General features: G+C 37.5%; 1 protein-coding gene across 1 annotated transcript in view; it reads left to right on the top strand.

Moving 5' to 3' along the window:
- Positions 1-13,306, top strand: part of ush (Zinc finger protein ush) — a 108,269-nt gene that overhangs the window by 75,475 nt on the left and 19,488 nt on the right. The window contains exons 5-6 of the mRNA XM_067146016.2: positions 5,059-5,163; positions 9,396-10,321. Coding sequence (XP_067002117.2) covers positions 5,059-5,163; positions 9,396-10,321 — 1,031 coding nt within the window. The remainder of the gene's footprint in view (positions 1-5,058; positions 5,164-9,395; positions 10,322-13,306) is intronic.

Below are 13,306 nucleotides of genomic sequence, written 5' to 3'. Positions count from 1 at the left end.
AGAAAAGTTCTGTACGTATTTTAACGGGCAGGAACAAAGTGCATTGAACGTTTGAACGTTACAGTTCCTGAAAAAAGCGTATTATAATCATTGTTTATGATCATTTTGTTTCATTTATAGTAATGTTTTTCACTTTATTACCTTGCAAACATTTAATTATATAGACAGAAAATGAATTTGAACCATATATGCCATTCATTCATTAATATGTATTACAATTAATGTAGGCCTACTGATTTCTGACATGTGATTACTTTTACTACAAATAAAAATTCGGTTTACTTACATCGTGTGGTCTTTCTTCGTCTCCATCGTCCATTGTACTCCTACCAGGTCTTGCAGAGTCCTGGCTGTTCAAAAAATGCAGAAGGTCGAAGTACCACAAACTAGGTATATATACATCATCCTCACCTGCCCCGGATTTTAGCGAATTGTTGACTTTGGCTAGTTCTTTGTATGTACAGTACGCAATGTATTGATCTTTTTCACTACAGTGTTTCTGTCTGCCGACGGATCAAACTCCTTGTATTTCTTAACAAGCTCTGCATACACCAGGTCTTTTTTTTTAATTCCGTCGGAGTATTATTTCCTCTTAATGAGCCACAAACACGGAAAACTCTGATATTGTTCAATGAATTCACTCAAGAACTCATGCGGACTTTGCTTGGAAACTACCTACCATGATCACAAGGAATGAAAACACTATTTCAAAACAATCTCTCTTGTGTGAACAGCCAACGCAAACAGTCAAATTGTAGCGATACGTGGCTGCAACTGTTTACATGTCCCAACCTGTCGTTAGGATTCGTAGAAATTGATGCCGGCCGGCACCAACCATGCAATCCAATTCCAACTCCAATGAATCGCTACAATGTCCTGTTTACACGCAACGATAAATCGTGATGATTCCGTTACAACGATAAGCAATTTATCGTTGCGTGTAAACCCGCCTTTACACGTGTTTCCTTCTTTAACTATGAGACAGGCTTCTCTTTTCTTTGTCCCTATCAGGCTATCAGCCATCATCTAGATATTCTAGATGCTGTAAGTGGGTAAGCCATTGCGTGTCCATAATTACAAATTTTTGCCATCTGTTGGTAATATTTTTAAGTATTATTGAAGCTTTATTGTATTAATGAGGAACTGTGAATGAAATCGCTGCCGAACGACATAGTGAACAGCTTCGTTACTTCATGAACGAACTACTTCATTTCAACGATTCACAGTTAAGAGTGTGAATGAGTGAAGTAGTTCGTACGAATGAACTGGTTCGACCCATCTCTATTTACCTGACAGTATTGCATGGACAACGAGGTTTCTGCTCCAGTGCGCATTGTTGTACGAATACGTAAGTTCTAATGACGTATTCTTTCCTCCCTTGAGATATTAGCACCGCTTTTCAGTCCACCACCGCAGGATAAGGGTAGCGATAGTAGTTGCCGTTCCCAGTAGGCCTACTACCAGGACTTCAGGATTGGCAGGAGGGCTGGTATGTCGTTAAATAAGTGCATATAGTTCATCGCCATTTGGGGTGTGCCTGAAAAGACCTGCACACCTCGGGACCAGGACGCGAATTTACATTCACTTCTTTTCACAATGTCGAACTATCATAAAATAAAATATTCAAACTTATTGGCTCATTGTTTGCAAATCAGATGTTATTTCAGTTTGAATTTGATTTGACAACAGTTAACAGTTCTTCACGCTACCCAACGAAAAGTGAGTGTTTCCTGGCAATATATTATTATTATTATTATTATTATTATTATTATTATTATTATTATTATTATTATTATTATTATTATTATTATTATTATTATTGTCCGACGACTCATTGGCTGAATGGTCAGCGTTTAGGCCTTCGGTTCAGAGGGTCCCGGGTTCGATTCCTGGCTGGGTCGGGGATTTTAATCGCCTCTGATTAATTCTTCTGGCTCGGGACTGGGTGTTTGTGTTTGTCCGAACACTTTCTTCTTCATATTCACTCACTACACTACACACACACTACACTACCAACCACCACAGAAACATGCAATAAGGATTACATCCCTCCACATAGGGTTGCCGTCAGGAAGGGCATCCGGTCGTAAAACAGGGCCCAATCCGTATGAGCGACACATTTTGCACCCGCGACCCCACAGGTGTGGGAAAAGCGGTAGGAAAGGAAGATTATTATTATTATTATTATTATTATTATTATTATTATTATTATTATTATTATTATTATTATTATTATTATTATTATTATTATTATTATTATTCCTGTCTTCTAACGAACCTTGGAACGCAATAATAGTTTGCGTAGTGCAAAACCAATCATATAATGTCTTGTTGATGGTGGCCTAGCTGTTAGTCCTTTTCTGTTGTTCCAACAGTCAACAGCACACGGTACCTATCAAAATACCACATCAGTGGTGTACAGACAGAGGAATGAAGGATATGGGAGTCACAACAATAGGCTCAAGCTTTCCTATGCCTCAATGTATTTAGTTTAATTTTTGGATTATTTTCCGAAGCTGAAATGCATTGAACATAATTTTCAGTTTGTCGTTCTTTAATGTTGCCATTTGAAAGGGAATACCAACTGGGAAAGTTCATGGACCTTCATGTGGTAGGTTGTAGGTTGAAAGTAACGAATTGAGAAATTGGGTGAAATTTTCCTAAAAGCCTGCAATGTAAGGAACAGCAATAATGACACTAGACACATACCAGTAGAACATAAAAACTATCTACACAAATTAAATAAGTGATTGTTTCACAAGTTGCAGTGTTTTCTGTCATATATTCATTTCATTTCTTCCTATTGCCATTAGTGCCTAGCCCCATGGTGTGAGAGGTGAGATGGGATTATCACAGCTATTTGAGATCAACTGAGTTGTGTGATATGAGAGTCAGTGGACCCAACCAAGATTCGAGTAGTACATTTGAATATGTCTCGCTGACCATGTGGCTATCCATTATCTGTAGGCCATGAGTCATCTTGGCAGACCTAGGTTCTTAATGTACCACATAAAGGAGTTCTTCACCTTGCTTTACTTTACACCCCTGAGAATGTTAAGGTGCTGTATCATACAAGGTATCCCTGATCAACCAAGCAAGTTAGCTGTGTGGTTTGGGTCGCATAGCTGTGAGCTTGCATTCGGGGTGGCTTCGAGTCTGCCGTTGGCAGCCCTGAATGAGGTTTTCAGTGGTTTCCCATTTTCATACCAATCAAATGCTGTTGGCTGTACCTTAATTAAGGGCAGGGCTGCTTCCTTCCCAATTGTAGCCCTTTCTTATCCGTGCATCACCAAGAATATAGATGTGTTAGTGCTATGTTAAACCACTAGCAAAAACAAAGAAAACTCTGTTCAAATCTTATATCCTATGTATGCCACTGATTGTCATTTCAATATGACTATATTGCTGATCACCACAATTGGCTTCTTCCTGGCCTTTTTTCCCAGTTTACTGGCATCAGCACTTGATGTAGATTTTGCTCAGGATGTCCTACCTAATGCCAACTGTATGTGGTGGAATGTATTCATTATTGTGTGGTGTGTTTTATGTGGATGATGATGTCTGTTAAGACACACATATACACCCACTCTCTGAGCTAAAGAAATGTAATTTACGCATTTAAAAATCACCTGCCCAGATAGCAATTGAACCCAGGACCATCTGAACTGAAGGCCAGTATGCTAACTATTCGGCCAAGGAGCAGGATTTGGCCAACACTAAAATTCCTTGCCAAATTTGTATTGCTAACATAAACAATAAACAGTGATACTGGTATCTCTGGATGTATTGATCAATTTCTTTTTTTTGGTCAGAGATGTTGGACACTTCAGTGCACTTCTAAATTACTCTGAATCATACAGAGAGCAGTACACACCAAAATTATTAGTAAAGCAACTATTTCCTACCTGAAATACAAATTTTCTCCTGCACAGTTTAGTTATTCTTCTCCCAACCTTTATGCTTTCATAGGTGTGGATATGAAGACATGAAGAAGGGGGATATGTACTGAGAGAAATTTTATTTTACTAAATTTTTAGTGGTAAACCATACTTAACAGTATATGGAAGTAGGGACAGTTTCTGGTTGTTTCAGTCCCTCCTCTTTATAACATTCCTTTCAAGATATATGGGGATTTTTGACTCTCTAAATGTCTAAAATCCACAGAAAATGAAGTAACTTACTTAGAAAACATTTAGGCCCACTCTGACTTTCTCAACATTTCTGAACTTCAAAATATTATTTCTTAGTGATAATATGTATATTGCAGTGCATGTTATTACATTTGGCTACACATTTTGATTTTTTGTGTCAATTTAATGACTAAATGAGAAGTACTGTATTTCTTGTAGCTAAAGGCAATGGAAAATCCTTCAGATTTTAGGAGGTTGATTGCCTTTGTTATCAGGACTTAATCTCTCTGCTTTAAGTATTTAGAAATTACTATCACCTTTTTTTTTACTTGAAAAAATATGTAGTCACAAACCTTTTTGCATTGGTTTTTCATTTTTTCAGTTCAAATTGTGTAGCTCTCCTAAAACCACATACCAGTTAATCGAAGTGCACAAAAAGTTATCTCTAATTTTGGAAATATATCAAAATTTTAAAGTGCAAAATCTCGACTACAAGGCGATCATTTTAACGTGATATTTCACGTGAAGTTGTTAAGTTGATACAAAAAGCATGTTACATTGTGTAATTGATTTACTTAAATAACATTTTAGAATTAATTGTTAATGTAATCTTCATTAAGCTGGCTGAAAGAAAAGCATATTGGAGATCCTCTACTGGATTTCTTCCCCCCACCATCCTCCTCCTCTACAGAAACCTTTCTCTCCTCAATAAAACATTTAATATATTGCATTGTTAACTTGTAAATGAGTGTCTCCAGCTATTTCATTATCAAGATATAACTATTCATAATTTTATATGTTTTAAAGTACTAGTAATGCCCTAAGTTCCCATCACTCCTATCAACATTTTCTAGATCTGCGCTTAAAATGTTCTACCGAATGTGCTACGATATTGCTGCTAATGTGTGTTTGTCTCACTGTGTCACAGCTCCCATCTTCATGTGTGCTCCATGTGGCATCCGCTTCAGCTCATTGAGTACTCTGGAAGCTCATCAGACCTATTACTGCTCGCACAGACATAAGGCTCAGAAAGGTGGGAATAGAAACTTAGTAATTATCTTTCCTTGGGACTGTTCAAGTATTCCAAAATACTCTTTTCACAGAAAGTGGGTAGAAGAGGATTTTTAATTCCCTTAAAATGATGTGCATGGGAAGAGAACATTGATAATACAACCTAAAGCCACTACTGGTACTTCCTATAAATTCTTTGTGACAAAAGGAACTATTCACTCAAGGTGGCTTTTATCCTTGTGAAAAGAAACACACAACAGTGTCGCTTACCACTGAGTATTATGCAGCTGTTCAGACTAACACAAAAGCGCAGCTAAACCCACCTTCCCTTGTGACAACTACGCTGCAGATAATTTGGCAGGTGAGGAAGTGTATGCGGTATACAGGGAGGGGGCAGGATTTCTTGAGAGTCAACCATATTCATTCAGTACAGCTGGTATTTCCCCTTCCCTCTGGCTTACACAACACTTCCATGCTAATAGATGTACCTTGTGCTCTATCTAGCTCCCTTTCTCTGTTCAACAAACAGCCAAGATATGTGAAAGCAAGGATAGATCTACAGTTGTGTAGAATCCATAACGAAATCAGTAATTCATGTACTGGAATGTTGTGGGTACCATACTTTTAGTTGTGGGACACCTATCCTAATCCTGTGTCCCCCTAAAATTATAGTGATTTTTACTTGGATAGATGTCACAGTAAGCCATGTTATTAGGTTATAATATGAGAATGACCATCTCAGTGGTTTACAGTTATACTTATTATTAAGCTTTGTTCAGAGTGCATGCTTAACGATAGACAGAATTGGACTAAGTGGCTCAGACCATAGAGTGGCGGTTTTCTAATCCTAGCTCAGTTAACTGATATTTGAAGGTGCTGAAACATGCCAGCCTCATGTCTGTAGATTACTGGAATGTAAAAGAACTCCTGCAGAACAAAATTATGGCACCTCTATGTCTTCATAAATTATAACAATAATACCTCTATTAAGATAAATGAAGACTAAGGGAGTCTATAGGACTGTTTATGAGCTAGCAGTGGGAATGTTGTACATGGACTTTCTAACTCTCATGCCTGCACTACGTCCTCTAGTGACTAGTAAATTTGCTCATTTACTCTTAATTATGAAGTATTGACCACTATTGACTTCAGTCATTCTTTACGAAAAGGAGGAAATTTTGACTGCATTTCCTTCTTCACCCCAGCAGACATGGTCCATAAGTTGTCCTTTGAGATGGACAAGGAATACCATGGGGCAATTCCTTTACCAACTCAGATGCTGAGAAGAATATGTTTTTATTTTATGTTATTTTATACAATCACTGCCATGCATTCAGTGGTATACAACAAAGACACTATTCATTTTAAAGGTAATTTTGTCTGTTGGAAGGTTAATGACTAGATACTTTTTGCCATTTTACTAATACGGTAATTATTTTCATTTTATTTTATTATCTCTTTGCAAATCATGAAATTTTAGTGATAAAGTGTTAGTTGTTATCTCTAAAAAACATTCATTAATCTTCTTCTATATTTACATGAACAGTTCAGTTACATTGTTTATTTGAAATATGAATGTAAATTTGTTTCTCTGCCATTACAATTAAATTCATCAATTTAGAAATAAAATATTACTTGCAAATGCATGACTCAAACTAAGTTTAACTATACAATTATACAGTTTTGGATAGATTTTATTTCAAAATCTTAATCACAGCAATAAATACAAAGGAATACTTGAACAGATTCATTTCCATCATTCTCTAACAGTGATCTGCTAAGAATTGAATTTAAAATGTCAGTTACACAGATGTTGAGAAAAATCTTTAACATTTTTGCATGTACAGTGATTCCTGGCTAGAATTCAGATATAGGGTACTGTATTAATCATAACACTTGTTTACAGTGCGTTGGTGTAATTCTTTGTAAGGAATTTTGGATATTGTGAAATATTATTATCGGTAACTCAAACTCATTAAAATAGACCATTGTGCTTTGGTTTTCCTGAAAAGTAGCAAACAAAGTTATGGTAAATTTGAAAATATATGATAATTATTAATGCCTCACAGACTGAACACAGTAATACAGGTGGTGTTGGCTCATTCCTTTAACACCTTTAATAAATGAGTTTTAGTTGATGTTACATCACTTCAGAGTTGGGCATGATGTTCTCAAATAATTAGTTTCTGTAGTAACAGATGTCCATGATATAAATAGCTGCTGTTAGTACTTTGTACACTTCTACAAGTCAACAAATGCTGGGAGTCCTGCCTTATCCCACAGGAATGTAGGGCATTTTCTCCTTTTTAGCGAATCCCCCATTAGTTTAAATTGGTTTTTCATTATGAAACTCCAGTGCAGAGCATGTTTGAAGGCTTCCTTACAAGGAAAGGCAAATGGTAGCTCTTTCTTTAGTGGAACGATGGCGAAACTGGTTATTGGCTCTCTATCTGTGAAGCCTGCTAGCTTCCCCAGTTCCTGCTAGCTTCCCCAGTTCCTTTTAAAGGTGTTGATCTTGCCAAAAAACTATGACAGGATCAGTCTAAGTCTGGCCAGTTGATGGCCATACATTGAATGTCTACAGTCTGTCTCTTGCTTCTTCTTTTCTACCTCTGTGACAACTTCTCTTCTTGTCTTCAGTGATGCAATGCTAACAAGGTGATACAGATGGTGAACAGGAATGGGTTTGAGGTGGCCTGTAATGAGGCAAACCATTCAGTTGAGGCATGAGGACTAAGTCAACCTGCTTCGCAGGAGCTGCATCCTAGGATACAGTGTAATAGAATACTGAGTAATGCTGGTTGTGCTCCTCATGTTTTCCCAGTAAGCTTTTGCAAGAGGCTGTTTCTGGCATTAATCTCAGTTCTTGTGCTGAGGCAGTGTTGTCTGAATGTAAGGGATCTATCCAAATCAACCCCAAGATATTTTGAATTAAAGCCGTGTTCTAGTTGCTGAACACGCCAAAAGATATTCAGTTTCCTTCTTGATTCCCAGTAGTGTAGATGAATTGAGCAGACTCGGGTATTTGAGGTATTTGTTACCAGGAAGTCGTCACTCACTAATACTGTAGAAGGGTAGGAACAAGGGAGACCAGTTCTCCAAGCCATTCTCTGGCTACCATGACAACAGCAACTGTTAAACCAATAACTGATCAGGAAACATGTGAAGGTCCGTAAGGGATGGAAGTGATCAGAGGAGATCAGATTAGAAGAATCCTACTCATATTATTCTGTTGCTGTGGTGTGCAGTTTACTTTATTATTAATTTCATTTCTTCTTTGGCATTATGGTCCTCATACTACTAAGTAATAACTGCCCATTCATTTCAATCTTCCACCTTCCTTCTCCATCCCTTTGAGCCAACTTTATCTAGATTCACTAGACCTCATCTACCCATCTCTGTCTTGGTCTTCTGTTTTCCTTTTCCTATCAGTTGCTGCATCTAACACAATCCTCAGGATACTGTGCCTATCCATTCTGACTACATGGTGCAGATATTCTAATCTTCTTACCTTTGTCAGTTACTATAGCAGGATCTTAATATAAAGTATTTAATTCCTGATTAACTGCCCGCAAATTCCTGGATTGAGGAATGGAGGAGGTGATGAGTAGGTATTACCAGTATCAAGTATGGAACAGATTTTAGGATACAACATGTGTAATTTACTCCCTTGGGTCTGCAATTATACAAGTATTTTTCTGAGTCCAGGCTGCCAAAGCTAACAAAGTCAAAGTTTTTCACTTCCATACACAACTCTGGGATTGATTGCCTTATAAACCTTCATATTTACTTCCTTTGAAATATATCTTTCTCTCATTACATTACGAAGAGCCTGAAGGCAGCATTCCTCTGTTTTATCTTGTAATTGCAGAGCCAACGGAGTAAGTTACATAAGTTGTATTCTAAAATCTGTTCCATAGCCATTGGAAAATTGCTGCTTTATGCAGAAAACCATTGAGAAATAAGAGACCTCAAAAATGCATGTGAAAACTTCTTATATACATTCTTTTCACTTACTACTATGATGTTTAATTCAATAACATGCCTTTTCTTATATAGCACAAAGTTAAATATTTACTTTTTCTCTATTTTTTCAAAATGCATTTTATTCTCTCATAATGAAAAAATGAAAAATGAATGAAAAAATTCATGTAACAGTCATATGTTTGAAAGAACATCAGATGTTGCATAATATATTGTGTTATAAACTGCTTAGATTCAACATTGTGACAGATTTCTGTTTATGTCTTCTAGGTCGAGGAGATAGTGATACAGAAGATGGGAAGCCTCCTAGTGCTTCAGTAACTCCAAATACTGCAGAAAATATGGTTATGCATGGTGATGATAACTCTGTGTCAGAGAGCATAGGAGAATCGAATGGTTTGAGCCCAGTGAATAAAGTGTCTCGGACCGGCAAGCAATATGCATGTCCACACTGTTCGTATAGTGCTGACAAGAAAGTGAGTCTCAACAGACATATGCGCATGCATTCTGCTTCCCCCATGCCAGCTCCAAATCAAGCAGCTGCAATCAACGGCACTCCAGGCCTTGGAGACCCACATACACCAGAGGTAGCTGCTGCCATGTTAAATTCACCACATCTTGTGGATCGTTATTGTCAAGACTGTGATATAAGGTTCTCATCTGTCAAGACGTTTAGAGCTCACAAATTGCATTATTGTAGTACTCGACATGTTGTTAAAGGTACGCCAAATCCTGTCTCGACACCCTCCGTACCTAAGACACCGTCAACCATAGAATCTGCACCGCAATCTCCGATAGATATTGCATCTCGAACTTCTCCATCTTCTCCAGGAACTCAAGACTCTTCAAGTCATCGTAGTAGTCATCAAAATCACCAAAATCCCCAAATTCCAACACAGCCATTTCTTGCACTACCAACAAATCCAATGCTCATCGTGCCATACTCGTTATTCCAAGGTGCCAGTTTGCTGACAGGTCCAGTGACCATGAGTATGCCATCTCAAGACACTGCCTGCATACTCCTACCCAATGGTACTTTGCAGCCCATGGCTCAAGGGATCCTACCTCAGCCTAACATAGCAGCTGTACCACCTCAACAACTACCATCCAAAGAGGAGCTAACAAGTCATTCAAATTCAAGAGTGCCAGCAAGTGGAACTTTACAATCTGCATTGCCAACACAAACTTCTGAACAGGTAAAAACTTATTTATTATGTTTTCAAATTCTACAGTGTTGATGTTTATTACATAGTAATGCTAACAATTCACAAAATTAAACCAACTTTCACTACTTTTATAATGGCAAATGTTTTTACCTTAATTTGAATGATTTGCTGCACAGTCATCATCAGTAAATGACTTCTAGAAGAAGGACCCTTGATCTTTTGTGTCCTTCAGAAACATTTTGATTAGAAGGACAATATATAAGACTGGTATGTAAGCCTGTCTTGGAGAGTAAAAATGAGAATGTTAGATGTAATTGGAAATTTGAAATGAATATGCTAATATATCCTAGGAACAAAAGTTACACTTCCTATGTTACATACATGTCAATTGTATAGAATCGTACAGGAATTATGAAATTTTCTCATGAACCATGTTGAGTGGAGTTGTCGACGGGAGTTGTATTTTGACGTTTATGGAACTGTGAACTCTTGAGTTCCATAGGCCTATAGTTCGTTATCCATGGGTAAACATTTGAGTGGAGAGATTTATCCCAAATCTATGTAAAGTTTGGTCAAATTTGTCCTTGTGGCTTGTTGTCTGTGTCAGAGAAGGCTAAATTTAGAGGAAAGTGCCTCCGCTTAAGAATCAGTGGTATGTCAAAATTTCCAAATCTATTCTTGGCATAAAACAGGTTCTTCCTGAAGCTAATCCCATCAGAATTTCTGCATGAACAATATTTTTGTCTAGCTTTACCATAGTCAAACTCATCCTGCCATTTATTTGTAGATTTCTAATTTCTTCCTTAAGTCCATACCTTCACTTTTGTTAGAACTCATTTCAACATCTCAATACCGGACAACTTGGCTATGCGATTAGAGGCATACAGCTGTGAGCTTGCATCTGGGAGATAGTGGGTTCGATCCCCACTGTCGGCAGTCCTGAAAATAGTTTTGCGTGGTTTCCCATTTTCACACCAGGCAAATGCTGGGGCCATAACTTAATTAAGATCACGGTTGCTTCTTTCCCACTCCTAGCCCTTTCCCATCCCATCGTCACCAGAAGACCTATTTGTGTCAGTGCGACATAAAGCAAATTGTAAAAATAAAACTTCTCAATAAATTCAAATAATAATACTGAATCCTTGTATTGACTTTAAGTATAGTAACTTGATTAATAACAGACAGCAACCAGTCTATAATATTGTAGCCCAAACAATATGGTGGTTGGCTTAAATTCTGGCTATCGTTGGATTGTCAGAGGCCTGTTATTCGGAGCAAGAGGCATCCTCCTTAGTCAGATATCGGCCTTGGTAAAAAAATTTGAAAGTTCCATTCTGCAAAATAGAAAAAATAGTAATACAGATTCTGGTGGACTCTCTATAAATCATTCATTTCCATCTATACCTGAGAACATGATGAATATCCCCCCTCCCAATCCTCCACCCAGAGGAAAAGAAGACAATACAGTATTAACAGTTGTAAATTTCCACTTTTAGATACCGGTATTTTAAAATTCTATAGAAATTGCAACCTGACTGTATTCCGGATCCAAATGGTCACCCTCATTGGAGGACGGACGATTTAAAAAAAATCTCTCTCTCAAAGGAACAAATAAGTGTAAAACTTGTTTCTAGTTGCCAACACTGATCCTTCATTGTGTTTATCCTATTATGTATTCCTTTTCATGTTTCTCTCTCTCTACCTACATATATAAATATGACTTGACATTAGATAATTAATTTAGCATAGCAAGATAAGAGAATGAAATTAAGCAAGTTGGTTCTGCACTAGATATCATGTAGATGTTGGCTTTTGTTTGACACAGGGAAAGTTTGAACCTCTCTATTGGCAGTTCTGAACCTGGTTTCCCATGTTTTCTCATTTTTACACTAAGCAAGTGCCATCTTTCCAGTCTTTTACCGTTTCTATCATGGCATCACTAGAATCCTTTATTTAATGTATTGAACACATGTTAAAATAAGATAGTGAAAGTCAGTTTAATTTTTACAATATCCTGCCTTGAGTTGGTGAATAATTTTATACCTTACAACCCTTTTATTACGTTTTTTGTTAGGAAACATAAGAGTGAAACATAGTAAACCAAAGAAGTGTGAGAATGTATGTTTTGTTTTCTGAAACAAAAGCTAGGAGACAATATTTTACCAGTTACAACACCTTCCAAAACTGCCACAAAATTCATGAATCATTCTCTTCATATGTTTTATATGAATTAAAACTCTATATAATTGGTTGATTGAAGAATATCATACTAAAGCTAACAGAGAACATGAGCATAACGAAAATAATTCCAACTTGCAAGCTTTTCAGTCTGTCGAGCACACATGTTCAATCTAAATATTACACCATAACTTACCTGTAAGTCCGCCTCTGTGGTGTAGTGGTTAGCGTGATTGGCTGACATCCCTGGAGGCCTGGGTTCGATTCCCAGCTCTGCCATGAAATTTGAAAAGTGGTACGAGGGTTGGAACGGGGTCCACTCAGCCTCGGGAGGTCAACTGAGTAGAGGTGGGTTTGATTCCCACCTCAGCCATCCTCAAAGTGGTTTTCCGTGATTTCCCCACTTCTCCTCCAAGCAAATGCCGGAATGGTACCTCACTTAAGGCCACGGCCGCTTCCTTCCCTTGTCCTTGTCTATCCCTTCCAATCTTCCCATTTGCCACAAGGCCCCTGGGTCCTTCTCTCCAGTTTTATCCCCCAACCCAAAGTCTCACGCTCCAGGACACTACCCTTGAGGTGTTAGAGGTGGATTCCTCGCTGAGTCCGAGGGAAAAACAAACCCTGGAGGATAAACAGATGCAGAACAAGAACTTACCTGTAAAAAACACACTATTAAACAAGGTGTAAAAAAGTACACATTTTAAACAAAAAATGTATATTTTATTTATAAAAGAACATCATCAGATTCTATCAAGTCCCACTCAACATTTGTAAATATTTATGTATATTTCTGTCAAAACATTTAGGAATTTGAAATTTCAAACTTACCTTAATGAA

Source organism: Anabrus simplex, chromosome 4, assembly GCF_040414725.1.
Source record: "Anabrus simplex isolate iqAnaSimp1 chromosome 4, ASM4041472v1, whole genome shotgun sequence".
In the NCBI taxonomy this organism is placed as follows: domain Eukaryota; kingdom Metazoa; phylum Arthropoda; class Insecta; order Orthoptera; family Tettigoniidae; genus Anabrus; species Anabrus simplex.
This window is presented reverse-complemented; position numbering and strand designations above follow the sequence as displayed.